This window comes from Triturus cristatus, chromosome 8 (genome assembly GCF_964204655.1).
Source record: "Triturus cristatus chromosome 8, aTriCri1.1, whole genome shotgun sequence".
In the NCBI taxonomy this organism is placed as follows: domain Eukaryota; kingdom Metazoa; phylum Chordata; class Amphibia; order Caudata; family Salamandridae; genus Triturus; species Triturus cristatus.
The window spans coordinates 1660726689-1660745348 of record NC_140591.1 but is presented as its reverse complement, the minus strand read 5'-3'; the positions used below and the strand labels follow the sequence as shown (position 1 = coordinate 1660745348).

Sequence of the window (18660 nt, the reverse complement as noted above, 5' to 3'; positions counted from 1 at the left end):
CAATAATCCAATGGAGTTTTTACCAATGGAATTTTTACTACGCTTTTGCATGTCTGCGGTAATGGTTTAATGGTGCCAGGTCTAACACTATGTATTATAAGAGATAAAGAACTCTCTGCTGAACATGCTAAGGATATTGCAAGTCAACTTGAAGTTCCATATCCTCACATAGGAACTTGGCCTTCTGCCTCATTTCTCTATATGTGTTACAGCAAACAAATGATGGACGGAATGCTGACAGTGCAAACATTCTCCCCAAGTCAAAAGATCTGGGTTAAATCCATCGTTCTTTTGCCCACTACGCCACCCCAGTTTGGACACAGCCATATGCAAATCAGTCATGGCCCTGTGCCCCATGGGAACAGTCCAGACCGAACTGCCATGCCAGGTCCTCCCTGGATCAGAAACAAGCATCCTGGGACCGGTTTCAGGGTACGTCACCCTTCTTCAGCCAGGCTAGCTTGAATCCAGTGGCACAGTGAGCTAGGGACCCACGTCTGCGCATACCCATCCCACTTAGGGCAAAAAGTATTATAGCAAACAAGTGATGGACGGAATGCTGACAATGCCAACATTCTACCCCAGTCAAAAGATCTGGGTTAAATCCATCATACTTTTGCCCACTACACCACCCCAGTTTGGACCCAGCCATATGCAAATAAGCCTTGACCCTGTGCCCCATGGGAACAGTCCAGACCGAACTGCCAGGCCAGGTCCTCCCTGGACCGGAAACAAGCATCCTGGGACCGGTTTCAGGGTATGTCACCCTTCTTCTGAGAATACCCATCCCACGGGATCACTCGTGCGGTTTGAGTGGAACTGGGCATTTCCCTGCGCTGATATGACATGCAGCTTGACAAGGTGTGGCGCAAGCATGTCAGCAAACCTTTGGTAGAATTCTGCCGGGAGGCCGTCAGGCACCGGTGTTTTACCTGATGCCAGCGCTGAAATGGCCGCTTTGATTTCTTGCAGCTTTACTGGATCTCCCAACTCTTCCCGTACCGAGTCGTCCACAGAGCAAAGCGGCAGGGGGCCTAGGAAACCTCTAATGTCAGAAAGGTGGGCCTCTGTCGGGGCAGTGTACAGGGTTTCATAGTATGCGTGGAAGGAGTCATTGCTTGCGTGTGGGTCGTGTGTAATATCTCCCATACTTGACCTAAGTTGTGTAATTTGGGTTCCCCCAGGTCCGGTTTCATTAATCGTGCTAGCAGTCGACCAGCTTCCCCCCTCCTCCCTCTGCACCCTAGCCAGGTATTCCTTTTAAATATAACATCTCAGGTGGCTTAGCGCATCATTATATCACGCGTGTGCGTCCTGAAAGTTAAATGGGCAGTGTCGTCAGATCCCTGAGCGTTGTTTAGTCTGCGTATGTTCGCCTCTAGGTCTAGGATTTCCCTATGCGCCCCAATTGCTTGCTTCATGCAGTGCCTCTTACGACTATGTTGAAGGCCTCCCACTCCACTTGAACCGATGATGCTGTGTGAGCATTAATGGGGGAGTATGTTTCAATAAGCATGTGCAATGAAGCACGAAAAAAGGGGCATTTTCCAATGCCGACGGATTTAATTTCCTTGTGGGAATTGGGGGTCGCATCCTCGAAAGTTGGTGTGTCATTATCAGCGGGCTATGATCTGACAGAGTACGCCCTAGGTATTTGGAGTGTATGATAGAACTGTTAAAGGATGGGGTGCATAGGAATGTATCGAGTCTAGTATGCACCTGGTGGACTGGCGAAAAGAAGGAGTACTCCCTGTCCGTGTCATGGTGCACCCTCCAGGTGTCCTAGAGGCCCAAGTGGGATATTTAGGTACCCTTCTGCCGTGCAGTGTGGTTGCACTCCATGTAACGGAGGATGTGAGCGATCATTTGCAATGTCTGCGACACAGTTAAAATCTCCCCTAGGACTATATGACCATTTAAATGACTAACCATTGTGGCAGAAAATGACTCAAGGAAAACAACCTGATCTTGGTTATGCGCATAAATGTTACCGAAGGTCACTTCCTGTCCAACCACTCTCTCCGTGATCAAGGCGTACCGTCCCTCTGCATCAAGTAATGTATGCTCCGGAGCAAAGGGGAACCCAGGTTTGATCCAGATCAACACCCCCTTTGTAAAGGCAAAGGAGGTGGTGGCATAGACCTTCCCTCTCCACCGTTCTCTCTATTTCCCGGCCTCCTCTTTGTTCAAGTGAGTCTCTTGAAGAAGGGCTATGTGTATTTCTCTGTACCTCAGGTATGAGTAAATGTTATGGCGCTTGGCAATGGACCCCATTCTCCGAATGTTTCACGTTAGGAACCGTACAGTGTTGTGTGCCATTGCTGTACGGCAACACCAAATGGCCTTCTTGGGGCCACCCTCCTCTCGCTCCCTCATTCATGCATAACCACACTCTTCTGCAAACTTTAAAACTTAATAATCCAACAGACGGACCCTTATGTTGGTAAAGCCCCCATCCCCAGGGCAGTCCGAAAACGGTCGGCCGCCCAAACATTATGTGGAACATTATGCACTTAGTGAGGCCCTAATCTAGTTAGGCTCTCAGTGGGGTGTGGCTGGAGGCCCTCATCTCTCAATGCCCTCTTTACTTCCATAAACGAGGCCCGTTTTCTTTATACTTCCAACGTGTAGTCTGGGAAGATGGAGATTTTACTATTGTCCATAGTATATGGGCCATCTGCATGTGCTTTTTGCAAGAGAACATCTCTCTCCCGGAAGTGCAGGAGACGGGCCACCATTGGCCGCGGCGGCCTTCCATGGGCCAGCGGTCTGGCCGGAACCCGAAAGGCTTACTCTAGAGTATAGAACGTTGACCGGCCCTCAGGTGCCACCACAGTTCCAAGCCATTGCTCAAAAAAGGACACCATGTCTTTGCCTTCAGCCCCTTCCGGTAGGCCCAGGATTCTGATGTTGTTCCTCCTGTTGCACCCTTCTGCATCTTTGGCTCTCCACTCCAAAACACACATTCTGTCCACCAGGGCCCCATTCTGCACCTCCAAGGACTTCGTGCTGGCACTACGCCTGAGATATTGTTCTCTGTTCATTTCACCCTCTCAGATAGCTTCTTGTGCTCCTCTCGTAATAGGCCGAGCCCCACCTCCACCGTGCTGATATCTTTTTGCATGGTGGCTTTTGTGTCAGCAATGGCTTCTAGTATCTTATTCAGCTTCTGTTGCACTGGGTACTCAGGGGCCATCTGCGACTGTTTCTGTGCACGGACATCGTCATGGGCGGTACCCGTCTGCCGACCTCTGGGTTTGCCCATTGTGTCAGGGAATCCGCAGAGTTCATAAAGCGCCGGGTGGGGGGGGGGGCAATCCATCTCTGTGATGTCACTCCCCAGCACTGCTAGAAAATGCAGGTGCAGCGCCCAGTCCAAGGACACGCGGCACAAGACATGATTGCTGAGGTACTGGTGAAAGGCTCTTGCATCAGGCACAGGGTCGCTGCTCCCCACACAGACGTCCAGGCTCAACACCCAGACAGTAGCTGTTCCAGATGGCTACTGCCCCCATCAGTTTGCTTCCTGGGCCCGGTCCAGGTCCGAGCCTCCCTCAAGGACCTTACTGGAGCAATCGTGCAGGCCTCGGTCCCTCTCACCCCTGGGGTCTAGGCTGCATCATCATTACCAACGCTGTTGTTTTCCACGGATCGTGACTAGGCCCTAGATATCCATCCACTCTAGGCCTCTATTCCAGGTCCAGTAAGGGCCACCAGGTAACCCCCGCACCCAGGGGATTCGACCAACTGGTAGTCGCCCCAGCACACGATCCTTGCAGCAGGGCCACACCTCTCCCGCTGGTTTGCCTTCAGCCCCAATAGAACTCAAACAGGGCCCCGTGCCGCCCCTCGATCCTCAGAGGTGCCCACTCCTGCTCGTGGGAAGCAAAGACTTTGTGGGTCGCCTGTGCAGCTTACTTCAGCGGCGGGGCTGGCGCTGTGCTTCTAGAACCTCGACTTGGGCCCCGATCATGCGCCCTGCCACGCTCCTTACCGCTGCGATGCTGCCGCGGTGCTCCTGCTTCCTTCGTGGGGTCTTTGCCGCGACCGCTGAGCCCGAGTAGATTCCCCTGTTCTTGGCCGTTGTCTGACCTGCACAATAGCCCGAGGGGACTTAGTCTCGACTCGGGCCCTTGCATACTCGGGGTCGCTTGTTACTTGTCATAGGCCACCAGGCTCCGATCACCCATCTTGCGAGCTCCAGGTCCAGGCAACCCCTCGGAACCTAGCTTCACCCCCGCTGTCTGGGGCACGGCGAGCCTACCGAGACCAGCCCTCCGTTTTCATGGAACTTCTGGTCACTTTTCAGCACGTGCCCAGGTCCTGGTCGCTGATGTTTCTCGTTGATAATTGATGGGCCGGCGCTGAGCTCCAAGCTCACACGTCTGCCATCTTAGGCTACTAGGCCACACCCCTACTCTACAAGTGACATATAAGTAAATTAAGTATGCAAATTAACTATATGCCAATCATATCATATTTAGGGGAGTGAGCACACGCACTAAGGACAACAAAAGCACAAGCATTGGCATTGCCAATATGTCTCGCCTTTGGGACCTTACAAGTGTTTAGGCAGTGCTATTTGGTTTGCTAATGTCTTTAAACTATGTTGTAGTGGAGTTCAGCTGCTGTGTAGTATGTTGAGAAGTTATAATAAAAAAGTGTTCTAAGAATTTTTGGTACATTATATATCACCAATAAAACATTATGCATACTGAACGACCCTATTAAACAAGATTTATTGGGAGGTGTGGAAACAAACAAAAGGCAAAACGTTCTAAATTTGGTATGATAAAAACGGATCCTTTATGCTATGTTTTATGTTGGAACAGGAGGCAGTTACCAAACCTGGTAACTACTTCAACCTTGGGCAATATTATTTACTAGTTGTGTTAAATTTTGCATCCTACTGTGCACAACTTGTAGTTATTTATTTGCACTCTATTTATAAGAGTGGGTTCGAAAAAAAAGGAGGAGAAAGACACAGCCAACACGTGTTTCGCCCCCTACATGGCCATCCGGCCTGGGGCTTCCTCATGGCGGGTATATTCGTTTTCGAACCCACTCTTATAAATAGAGTGCAAATAAATAACTACAAAACCTTGGATAAACTCGTACTAAATTGGAATTTTTTCCAGAAAAATTCAGATGAAACAAATCTTGCCCAGACAAACCTACAGAATCTTGTTTAAACTAGGGGGTTAGGGGCTCTCCCCCTGTCACGGGCAAGAACCGGTACAAGAAGAATCACGCTTAATATCTGGTGAGTAAGCGATTGGGACCTTTTTTCCCCTCACTCTTAGAAATGTGCACAACTTGTGACTGGCACCTTATAGGACAAAGACACCTGCTGTAGCATATTTATATATATATGTGTTTTAAAAGCATTTAACAAAAATTCCAATTTCAATCTATTTAGATACAATTTAGCACGTTGCAGAGAAAACAGGATCTGTCAATGTTTATCTGATTTTTAATGTGATAGTTTAAAACACATTTATCTATCTTTAAATACGTGTGTTTAAAGGAACAATTAATGATAACTTTGTTGAGACAATTTAATATGAAAGATAAGGGGTATGGGAATATACTTTTTTAGTTCCTAGCACATTTTGCCTGATAGCAATATGGTAATTGCAGTCTAATAATATAAAAAGTGCTATGGAAATTAGAAATTTAATTTGTTGTTTACATTGCCGATAATTTGGGATTGTGAAGGGTAATATTAGCTCCTTATTGTAAGGATGACTGTATAAAACGGAGGCATGCTGCTATGATAGTGTTGCACCCTGAGGACTGAGTGTTAGAGAAGTGTGCTGCAGATGGTGTGTTTACTGGGGTGGAGTGGAGGTGGCAGGGTTGTTATGGTGGAGTTTTCTTTGTCGCTTGGTTTGGACCATGAAGAGATGCAGTGGGTGCGTTGAGCTCCTTCCTGGCATGTGGGGCTGGGTGGGGGGTTAAAGGTACAGGGTAAAACAATCCTTTCACAACAGGTAACAGCAGAGTTTGGTGGCTAAGTGGAGGAATGTGACCACTATATGGGCCAGTGTATGTCCGTATGGTCACAGGCTCAAATCCTGACATATTCACCCCTTCCATGCGCATGACGGAACCACGCCGTCATGAGCCACGGGCGGCGTGTGCTCATGACGGCGTGGTTCCGTCATGCTGTGGCCGCTCCGCCCACGCGGCACTGATTCCCCGCTTGTGAGGGGTGAATTAATGAGTGGGCGGAGTTGTGACGGAACCACGCCGTCAAGAGCACAGCTCACCCGTGACTCATGACGACGTGGTTCTGTCATGAGCATGGCGGCGCCACACTCACCCCGCACCCCCCAGCGCCGCGGCAGAATTAGCGCCGGGGCCAAGGAGTTAATTGAGCCTTTTATCCTTATGAGGTCGATAAAATTAATAGTTCAAATTTCAACATGTTTAATGAGCCTGATATTCTTCTAAGGTCGATACAATGAGTACTGTTGTGTAATATTACATATGCTTGATTTAGGCTAATAGGGTCAAAGAAGAATATGCACTGTATAAATACGGATTATCTAAAAAGTGCTAAGGAAATTAGAAATTGAGGGGCATATTAACAAGGGCCTTATCTCCGCTTTTTTGGCTTTAAAAGTCAAAAAAGGGGAGATAAGATTATCGCCCTATCTACAAGGGGATGCTAACATGCATTAGAGCATGTTAGCACCCGTTTTCCCGACGCCTCGCTTTGCATCTCTAATGAGATGCAAAGTGGGCGTCACTGGGCGTACCCCTGACGGACTACCTTGTAAATTATCGCTAAATACACATCGTGATATTTACAAGGTGGCCCATAGGATTTTAACAGATGTTAGTTTTGGGCAAAAAACGCGGTTTTTGCCAAAAACTAACGTCTGCTAAAATCCTGACTTATCTATACTTACCATTGGGGGTGGATTATGCAGATACGACTACAGGGTTGTATCATCAAGGTTGTCGCTGTTTTCAATGGAACATCGCTGAAAAACCAGCGATGTTCCATGGAAAACATCGCTATCGCTGGGATAATTATCGCCATTGCGCTATGCGTTGTTAATACAGCGCTAGCATGGCGATAATTATCAGCAATAGCCGGCGATAAACATTTTTACGCTGAGGGTGGCCAGCGATAATTATCGCTGCCACTTGGTAATATGCCCCTGAATTGGTTGTTTAATTTGCCGATATTTCGGGATTGTGAAGGGTAATTTTAGCTCCTTATTGTGAGGATGGCTGTATAAATCGGAGGCATGCTGCTGTGGTAGTGTTGCACCCTGAGGACTCAGTGTTAGAGAAGTGTGCTGCGGGCGTTGTGTTTACTGATTGGAGTGGGGGTGGCAGGGTTGTTATGTTAGAGAATTCCTTGTTGCTTTTTTTGCCATGCAGAAATGTAGTGGGTGAGTTGATCTCGTTCCGGGCATGTGGAGCTGGGTGAGGGGTTAAAATATACAGTGTAAAACTAACAAGCACGCTCACATGCGCTAACAAACCTTAGCAACGTACATGCAAAGCCTCTAGATTGCATAACAACAAATATACGGTGTGAAAGTAAATAAATGAAAACAAACAAATATACAATAAACACTTTCACGCACAATCAAAGAAAAAAAATAGACTAGATAGGTTTTATTGTGTATTTTGCAATATTGTGCTGACTTTGTGTAACATCAGGTGAACACGTTTTATAGCCAAGGGCATTCACGGAAAAACAAAGAAACAATAAAGGCACTCAAGGCGAATGCTCGGCCCTGCTCGTCCCCGCTCGTCCCCGCGGCAATACTCCATGGGAGTTAACCTGCATGGAAAGGTGGGACATTGAACACCCATCAGCCACTACCACACTCGCATTTGTAAATGACACACAGATAAGCCAATCCTACGCAAAGGAGGAGTCGGACCCCACAAAGTAACAGATCTCCTCCAGCGCAAGCGCTGTTTAGGCTCGACCTAAAAAAGGAGGCAAAAAGGAGGCAAGAAAGCAAAAGGTTTGGAGAGAAGACCACCCTGAGGCTGACAGGTGCAACACTTCTGCAACCCTCATTAGTTACCACTAGGACCATTGCCCTTCTCTACCGCCTCTGCGAGTCTTACCCCTGGGAAATCCCAGCACTCCGATTCCTCATGTTTCACTGCCAGGACCTCCAGTACCTTCTTCGAGTCCTTCCAGACAGATGCTCCATTAGTATTTTTCTTCCAGCTGTAATGAGAATTAAAACAGTCAGCACTGTGGAAAGTGAGTGAAATAACAATAAATTAGACTTCATAGAGGCACTGATCTAAGCGACTGATGCCCAACATCACATCAAACACACAGCATTTATAGGGCATCTAAAGACAGTCCTAAAATGTACAATAAAATGTGTCTACTGCATCAGGAAAACAATCTAACCCCCAAAATACAAACATTGACCATAACTTTATATCAGTGACAAAATAGACGTTCACGTTTGATCAATCTGATATGGATAGCTGAGGGACCCGGGGAAATGATGGAAGGACTAACGCAGGGTCACTTGGAGTGACAAGTGATAAAACTGTTGACTTAGTGAGTACACCATATTCTACATAACACTCTAGTGTAGTGCATAGTACTCCTTATGAAAGCATCACTGCAATTGTGGATGAAGCCCCATCTTAGAGGGGAATAGAGAAGAGCTCAGAACTTACCGTGTCAACAGCAAGTGTAGACAAGGATTGGGTCCATACGACATCAGGCTTCCTAAGCCTTTTATGCCTGTTCGTCCCTTTGGATTCCTGTTTAAAATAAAAGATGCAAGTCATGGTGAGAATACACATTACAAACATCAGAACATGACTTGTTCAAGAAGAATATACTTGCTGTGACCTCAGCAGCACTGGATGGTTGTTGATGAACAAGTTACTTACGTTCGGTAATGCATTATCCGGTAGAGACAATATCTAGCTGTAGAATCCTTAACTTTGAATTTACTAAGCATCAGGCTGGATCCGGAAATTTTAGCTTAAGCAGTACCCCTAGTGCGCGCAGTCCGGTGGCTTTATTCGGCTCTGCATGATGTTGTCGGCTTTGTTAGCGTCGGTTATGGCATCGCAGAAACTCATATAGATGCCACCCAGGCATGTGGATGTCTGTACTTTTCACTTTTCCATGCCAGAAGCGCAGAGCCAAGAAGTGACTGACAATAGTGGGTGCCAACACTAGGGCCCTGAAAATGAGAGTAACCCTATCCCTAACAAAATCAGTCAGCAGGGAGGCATGTGTGGGTCTGTAAGGAATCTGCAGCCAGATATAGTCTCTACCAGATAATGCGTTACCAAAGGTAAGTAAATTGTAAATCTGATAGAGACTTCTAGCTGCACATTCCTTACCTTTGAATTTGATACCCAAGCCATACCATCCTGGTGGTCGGCTGCAGATCAATTCATCACACTAGAAGGTCCTGCAGGACCAAACAAGCAAAATGCCCGTCCCTGGGGACCGGTCTGTCCAGGCAGTAGTGCTTAGCAAACATGTGCAAAGATACCCACTTTGCTGCCTGACGATGTCCAGGACTGGGACACCCCGAGCCAAGGCTGTCGTTGCAGCCTTTTCCTTGGTGGAATGAGCTCTTAATCCCTCAAGGGGCTGCTTTTTAGCCAAAGCATAGCAGATCTTAATGCAGAGTATGACCCAGCGAGAAATGGTCCTTTTCTGCACTTCCCGACCCTTCTTAGCTCCCACGTACCCTACAAAGAGCTGGTCATCCACCAAGAACTCTTTTGTGTGATCAAGGTAGAATGACAACACTCTTTTTGGGTCCAGTCGATGAAGAAGGATGCTGGCTCTGCATATACTATACCAAAGTAAGGTATAGTGTGCACAGAGTCCAGTGGATCCCCAGCGGTATATCAGAGGCTAAATTACATGAGGGCACCGACTTTGGATTTCCTTTGAACCGGACAACCACATTCATGTGAGGGAGATACGTATCCCATAACACTACATCGGGGGAGTCACGAACAGTGCGTCCTGATGATGCCTGTCTCTCTGTTGTTTCTAGATAAATGACCTTGAACTAAAGACAAATCATTTATTTACTGTCTCTTTGAACCAAACGCTTATATAAGGTTTACAACTTAAATAAAATCACTGACTTTTTAAGCCCTGAAGAAGTCCCAAGAGGGACGAAACACTTGGCAGTCTTGTCCATTGTGCATCTGTATTTTAAAGAAAGTGTTCATGGATTAAAAGAATAAAGAAATCATCTTCTACAGTCAAAATTCTTTTTGCTTTTTCATTTGGGAAGTTATCCTTCTACAGTTCTCATTATTGCAGATTATGGACCTTAATTTCTTTCACAAACTATTTACTTGTGTTTTTCAGGTGCAAGGTCATCTGTGTTGAATTGAGAGGCTAAATTAGGTAAGTACTAAACGCTCTCTTTGTGGTAGTATGACCGAGCAGTTAGGTTTATCCAGAGGGTAAGCATTTATTGTATTCACTCAATCAAGACTAATGGCACATCCTCAGAGACTGAATCCAGACCTATTAGTTAAGTCTAAAAAAGGTATACTTATGTTTTATTTTAGAACCAAGCAGGACCTGGTCCAGGTAAGTTGAATATATTTCTCAAGTGCAATGGTTTACAAGGTAATTCGGTTGTAGATGAAGGTGCAATCCGTACAGGTCAGCTTTGGTTCAAAAAGCGTTTAAAGTTACCCAGTAATTCATTTTTGCTACTTTCTGGTTACTTTCAAAGTACATCATCTACTTGGGGTGGTATGCCTAGATACCACACCTGGAATCTCCCAATTCATGGTAAATAAGACTTTTTAAGGTTTGCCGTTTAGTTACTTTCTCTCCATACAAAGTATCAACTCGACACTTAGAACATGTTAGGAACAACAATACACAACATTGGTTCCTGTGGGAGAAAAGTGATTATCGGTTTCACAGGTAAGTATATGTCTCAGAAGTGAGAGCTTTGGAGGTTTAGACCAAGGTTCCCCAAGGTCTAGGTTGGCACTCAAGTCGCACCACCAGCGTCAGTGGGTGGCTGGGTGAAGAGTGCAGGGGCCTAACGTTAGCCAATGGGACTAAGGGGGTCCTTCAGTTAGAGTGACTCAAGGGCAGGCCACTCAGGTGTGGGAGAAAAGCTCTTGTAGTTAAGGTCAGCACTGCAGGAGCTAACAAATAGGATGGGAGCCGTACCACCAGCTGCACAGGGGCGGCGGGGTGTAGGGTGCTAAGGAGGTGTCGGGAACCCTGTGATTCTCAATGGAGACCTTTGGTTCAAAAAGGATGCTGCAGGCTCGGTCAGGAAGGCTTCCTGAAGGTGACCACGGGCTGGAAAGGTGAGTTGGGGTCTTGGGAGATGCTTGGACACCGTCGGTTGGGCCACCCAAGGCCGAGGGGCGTCAGGTGCAGTGGTATCTTTTTAGACTTCGAGTCTTTGGACCCGCCCGGTCGCAGTCAGGCTGTCTGCCTGATTCGCTTGTGGTCGAGCGGTCTTACTGACTACAGTTGCGGTCGGGGGGATCCTTCAGGTTTAGGCTGCAGGCATCGGTTGGAAGCTTGGGGGAGGTCAGAGATCGCACATTCCTAGGTCAAGATCACTGGGGTGTCCTCCTTGTATTGTTGGGCCACTCCAACTCGGGCCATGGCAATCGGTGTAGAGTGGTGCAGAACCGCAGGACCGCCGGGGTCTGGATTTTGATCTTATAGTTCTTGTCTAGCAAGTCTTGTGCTTACAGGAGACAGAGTCTGTTAGACGAGTGCAGTGCAATCCTCTGGGCTTTGGAGGCTGCTGGACACGCCGGGGTTTCTGCTGTAGTCAGGTTGAAGTCGGGACAGGTTGGTAGGGCTGGGGCCAAAGCAGTTTGTGTCCTCTTCATCCTGGGTCAGCACAGCTTCTTCGGTCCCTCTTTCGTCCTCGAATCTGAGGAGGCAAGGTTCAGGGCCGCCGCTAAATAGTAAATTTAGGGGCGTTACAGGGGTGTGCAGGTTAGGACCAATGGGTCCCTTCCCTGGGGTGAGTACACCTCCTAATATGCCACCCTCCAGTGGGAGGGAGCATGAGCCTCTCTCTAAATGGCTGTGTGTACCCCTTCAAGATGGTGGGGACTGGGATGTGTGCTTCAGCTCACCTACCCCACTAGAGGGGTGGGGTTGTCAAAGGTGGGCATACCGCTCTTCCTAACTCTGTTTTCCAGCAAATTCTCCCACCCAAAGTGGGGGTCAGAACCGGTGGGCAGTTGCTGGAAGCAGCAAAAGGCAGGGCAGCTAACAAAGGCAGGGCAGCTAACAAAGGCAAAAGGACTTTGAAGCTTTCCCTTCGTGGACCCAAGCCCATCCTGGGGTCGGCGGCATGACACATCGGCCCAGAATGGGCATTCTTTCTGGACCCACAGAGCAGAGGCCCTCTACCCAGGGGTCCAAAAACCTAGCTGGTGGTGGCAAATGGCAGGCAGCCGTTTAGAAACCACACCAGGGCTGGTTGCTTTTCAGGGGGGCATCTCTAAGATGCCCATTCAGTGCATTTTACATTAAATCCCACGCAGGCATCAGTATGGGATTCATGTGCTGAGGAGTTTGCTAACAAACTTCCCTGGATTCAGTAAAGCTATTATGGTGCTGTGCAGTTCGTAATGACGAACTTCCAGACCATATACTCTTTATGGCTTTTACTGCACTTACAATGTCTAAGAATGGACTCAGGTAGTATGGGAGAACAAGGGTACCCCGATATGTGAACCTGGGGTTGGCATATGTTTAGGGGAAAACAGTGGTTCAATGTTGGCCACAAAGGGTCCAGGACAGAAAGTGTGATCCCCAAAGGGGATACTGGAATTTAAGTATAAACAGGACGATTAATCATACTGGGAAAGAAGGGTAGGGTAACATATGTCTTGTAAAATAGACAATTTATTTTACACAGGTTTTTCTTCGTACTCTAAATAGTATTCAGGTGCTCACACAAAGTGAAAGTGGGCATGATGTGACAAGGTGATAGTGAATTAAAAACATACCATTGCATTGACAACAAACATTGGAACTCCACGTGAACTTATACAGTGGAGGGAGTTCCTGTTGTGGGGGTCGACGGCGTTTCGATCTTTAGAAACTTAAGATCATCTTCAGGACATATAGTGAGCAGTCTGAAACTAAAGGGGAAAACAATGTATTGTTACGATATGAACCCTACGGTGTAACTATTAATAGTGACTTGGTGCTCCCAGTGTTTTGTAACCATTTATTCAGTTAGAGAGAAGCCTACTATGTGACGTGAGGTGTTTCAAGCAAAAAACTAATTTGAACAACCAATGTGGGGCCAACATTGAACCACTGTTTTCCCTAAACAAATGCCAACCCCAGGTTCACATATCCTTAAATACTACGAGTGGTCTCCGATTCAATCCTAGAGTTAAACTACAGCACGAAATTATTAAGAAAAAATGTCTATACCTACAATTCCAACCTACACAGAGGAATATATAGCTAGGATACTTAACGGCCCTTCACTTTTTCTTACCCCAATACCAACAGCTAGCGCCCCTACAGACCTAGCTAGTGAAAAACTGATTGCACTTGAGAGACTAAAAAAAAAGCACATTCACACAGAGCTACACGTGCATATGCTTACTGAATATCTGAGAGCAGATATTATCCCAATTGGACTTCAGGTATGAAACATACCAGCTATTTTTCTACAGAATAAAACATTTAAGACAGGCTTCTCCCACATTGGCACAACCTGCTCTCGCCACTGGATGGTTCTAGGCATCGACACAGCCTTAGAACATAGCAAAAAAGAACTTGAGGAGATCCTAGAATTGGAAAAAGCCATCCTTGAATTAGATAGCCTAGCAGACAAAAGGCAGTTTTAGACAAACTAGAAGGCACCATTCTCGACTTCCAGAGTTTTGAACATCACAAAAAATCGACTATATAATAAAGAAAAGACCTATACCTACCTCCAAGAAGATTTCTTTACCTCAGGCCCACAAGAACAACAGAGATACCCTGCAGGCACCTGGAGCAGATTCATAAATAGGCAACTGGTGACTATTTCTGACTCTTCAGCGTAATCCGACGGTTCTGACCCCGGGTGCAGGACCAAGTACCTCCTCCCGCAACCCCAATTTTTTAGGAAGAGGCCAGACATTCGGAACAGAGAGACTGAAATGAAAAGGAAAAACAAGGTACAACTTCCCTCCAGGGGAACGCCAAACGAGGAACAGGTTCTACCAGTGGGGGTACCAATACTAAATATTGACCGCACCCCGCCCACCCTAGACATGGAGCAAATACCAATCTTTAATCTGTCTCAACACCAACTGGCTTCAACTGATATTGCCCTACTGAGCAGGGGCCTCTCTTTTGTCATTACCAAAAATCCCAACTGGTTCAATATACAAGCTGAAATCTTCATGTTTTTTTAGAAAAGTGAGACTCTGTGCCTTCTTTCAGGACAGAGAAGCACCCAAAAAAACTGACACCACTGGACTTCGTCCTGTATCGACATTTAATCCCCCTAGTAGCTCTATGCCACCAGAAATCATCATGTTTGAACATCTTGTACTTAGAGACCTCACTAAGCTTAAGGAAGACTACAAATTCACTCCTTTTAATGTTAGTCTAGAGGAGAAAAATAGTCTGAAAAACTCAAAGAGTTAGACGACATTGTTATCAAACCATGTGACAAGGGAGGAGAAATAGTAATTCAGGATAAAACCTCTTACGATGCAGAGATCCTCCGTCGACTGAGCAATACCTCACATTATGAGCCCTTAACTGGCAGCCCCTTTCGAGGTATCAGTGACCAGATCCTTACCATTACCAAGGATGGACTACAAAATAGTTTCATTAGTAAAAATGAATTCCTATTACTGAACAACAAAACACTGGGTACACCTGTCCTGTATACACAACCCAAGGTGCACAAAAATGCGGAAGCACCCCCAGGCAGGCCCATCCTCTCCGGTTGTGGCTCTATCCTAGAGCCCCTGGGAAGATATATTGACTTTTTGATAAAAGATCTAGTACTAGACACTCTAACCTATGTCAAGGACACAACTCACTTGATTAATTTGATCAAATCCCAACCTTTTGACTCCCATACAGAACTCCTTGTCACTCTTGACATAGAGTCCCTGTACACCAACATCCCCCAAAATAAAGGTATAGAGGTCATTAAGAAACATCTGAAGAACTGTCAAGCCCCCCACCAAGTGCCGACAGAATTTATTATTTCATTGTTGGAAATTGCACTCACCAAAAACCATTTACTGTTTCAGGATAAATACTATAGACAGTGCAAAGGCACCTCTATGGGAGCCATTTTTGCTCCCAACTTTGCCATCTTGTTTGTCGACGACATGGAGACTAATACCATCCTTAATGTGAAAAACCAATATCTCAGCAAAATTCGCCTTTGGCGAAGATACATCGATTACGTGCTTATGATCTGGGGTGGTGATCAAAATGAACTAAAAATCCTCTGCAACTAGCTCAACAATACCCAGCCAGACCTAAAATTCACATACAACTATGACAACGTCCAAATAGACTATCTAGATGTCACTATAAAGAGCCAGAATGGTGAGCTATAAACCACCCTCTTTAGAAAACTCACCGAAAGAAACACCCTACTACAGTATACCAGCGCGCATCCCAGGGCCCTCACAGATGGCCTACCATACGGCCAATTCCTCCGCATCAGACGGAACTGTACATTTAAGGAAGATTTCTTCCAGGAAGCTGAACTACTGTGTAAAAAGCTTATAGCTAGAGGATACCCCAGACGTTTGGTTAAACGCGCCATGAAACGGGCCTGGTACTCACACTCTCCTCCAGACCAGAGAAAATACACCTCTATCCAGAATTACATGTGTCACCACATTCAGCTCCGTGAGTAATAGACTAATCCAAATTGGTTAAAAAGCACTGGTCTGTACTCGATCCCCTAGACTTCACAGTAGGGACACCACTTTTCTCATTCAAGCATGGCCGCAACATCAAGGACCAATTAGTGAGGGCACACAAATCCACTAGAAAGGACAATTCAATCCGTTCATGTTTCAATCTCCCACCTATACTGGGACACTACAAATGTAACCACTCATTGGCATGCGATTCCACAGTAAACACCAAAGTCTTTGAATACGGAAATTCTAAGCATGTTTTAAAATCATTCAGCAACTGTGATGCCCAAAATGTTATTTATTGCATTGAACGTCCGTGTAAATTGTGTTACATCGGCCAAACAACTAAAAGAATCAAGGCCAGGATCTCCCAGCACAAAAGCAGGATTTGTTGCAAAATCATGACTGCACCACTAGTGGAACATTTTCTACAACAAGGACACTCTGAGAACGACATCATCTGGCAAGTGATCGAAAGCCTCCATCCTAACGAAAGGGGAGGTAACCAACAGACAACACTCAACCTCCTGGAGTGCAAATGGATTTATAATTGCAAGACTATCGAGAATGAACTGAATTCCATTGATGAATGGAATACCTGCACCTAGCACTTACCTGGACCAATCAAAGACTTCTGAGATCCACCAAACACTGTAACATATTCCTTGAACACCTTCACACACCCATAACATTGATGTATCCGTATCTTTGCGCCGTCTTTTACTTTTGCGCTGATAACGTGTTAATTTTTTACACATGACAAGGCTCCCCGTTATGAATATGTACATTGGGTGCACTTTTTTGTAGGACCGCTATGTTATGTTCCAAAGTCTATCTTGGAAAGAACATACACATGTCATCCATTCCTTGTAGGTCAGGCAGCTCTTGCTATATTAAAACGCTCCCATTGATTAGCCCTGCTAAATTGCTAAAATCATCATGTTCCCATGATTCCCGTGGTTCACTCCAGGGTTTACCAACAACAGACCAGCGCGCGCCCGGCCCAGCTGACTAGGTAGCGTCCTCACCAGAGACCGGTTACTTAAACCACGCCCCCCCACGTTGTTCGGTCCGTCGCTCCAGCCCAGTGAATTGCTGCGCGGCCACCAGGAAGGTGCCTCATTCCTCCCCGGGATCCTTAAATAGTAAGTTACAATGCCTTCACTCCCCCCACTGCCACGAGACACGCAGATCCCTTTACTCATCACCTGCCTTGGTTCCTTCTAGAAAACAAACTCGGCCGACTACCCCGTCTTCAACTTGTAAGTACTCCGACCAGCGCAATTCCTACTCTATGCAGCACCCTTGTAATTGATTCCTTCTCTTTCCCATAGGCTGTTAATAATTACAATTCTGGTTTTAATACGTCCCAGCTATGGACTAAGTGTTAATGTGTAAGTAGCATGGCGTGGCAAATTAACTCTCCCGCCTGCCTGTTTTTGAAATATGTTAATTGGTTAATTGGTCTCCCTTAGTGGTAGCGATCCTTCGGACCAAGCCACAAGTGAGCCACTCCTGTCGGATCTGTGGACCTACAGTCCTGTTCCCACGCCCCGATTAGAGCCCTCTCATGGTAGCGGTTACTCCCCCTACTCCCCTTGCCTTCCATTTTGCGCTGGCCCTTCCTTGACCTCCTTGGCTTTCCCCTACTCTTACGCCCCGACTCCGCTAGCGGCTCTAAGTAACCTCAGATTGAGCCTGGACTGAACCATCAGTGTAACACTTGTTTCCAATTGCGACATCACTGAGGCACAGCCAGTAAGTAGTTGCCCCCTCAATTATTAATTACTTACCACCTCCTCCGCGCTGGCCCTCTCTGACCTTCTGACTCCTTTCAGATCCGTACAGACTCATCTAAAACAATCAGCATTTCCTGACCCTGGCTGAGACTACTATAGTGACCACCTCGTGGTCAATCCTGCCCCCACCACAAATCGAGAGTACGTTGGCCAACATGCGCCTCCACTAAACCCTAGCGCATTATTCTGACCTCGCCCGTTATTGCTACCTCCAGTTTGACAATTCGCCGCCCCGCGCGCACCACCCCACATTGGTCGTTCAAATTTGTTTTTTGCTTGAAACACCTCGCGCCGCATAGTAGGCTTCTCTCTAACTGAATAAATGGTTACAAAACACTGGAAACACCAAGTCACTATTAATAGTTCAACCGTAGGGTTCATATCGTAACAATACATTGTTTTCCCCTTTAGTTTCAGACTGCTCACTATATATCCTGAAGATGATCTTAAGTTTCTAAAGATCGAAACGCCGTTGACCCCTACAACAGGAACTTCCTCCACTGTATAAATTCACGTGGAGTTCCAATGTTTGTTGTCAATGCGATGTTATGTTTTTAATTCACTATCCCCTTGTCACATCACGCCCACTTTCACTTTGTGTGAGCACCTGAATACTATTTAGAGTACTAAGAAAAACCTGTGTAAAATAAATTGTCTATTTTACACAACATTTTTACCCTACCCTTCTTTCCCAGTATGATTAATCGTCCTGTTTATACTTAAATTCCAGTATTCCCTTTGGGGATCACACTTTATGTCCTGGACCCAGTGTGGCCAACATTGAACCACTGTTTTCCCTAAACATAAGAATGGACTCAGACACTGTAGGGGCACAGTGCACCCAGCTTATCTATACCATAGGGAGTGGATTGCAGGCATGGCAAATAGGTAAGTGCGCCATGTGGACTCTTCGCTTTTCTCTGCACCAAAGCACGAAGCTTGCAATGACAGTGTGTCTGTGTTAAGG

General features: G+C 46.4%; 1 protein-coding gene across 4 annotated transcripts in view; it reads right to left on the bottom strand.

The window, feature by feature from the left end:
* Nucleotides 1-18660, bottom strand: part of LOC146808505 (transient receptor potential cation channel subfamily M member 2-like) — a 2014188-nt gene that overhangs the window by 256065 nt on the left and 1739463 nt on the right. For all 4 annotated transcript variants that reach the window (XM_085623584.1, XM_085623586.1, XM_085623585.1 and 1 more), the window contains 2 exons: nucleotides 8680-8766; nucleotides 8104-8209 (listed from right to left, as the gene is read on the bottom strand). In XM_085623584.1, coding sequence (XP_085479710.1) covers nucleotides 8104-8209; nucleotides 8680-8766 — 193 coding nt within the window. The remainder of the gene's footprint in view (nucleotides 1-8103; nucleotides 8210-8679; nucleotides 8767-18660) is intronic.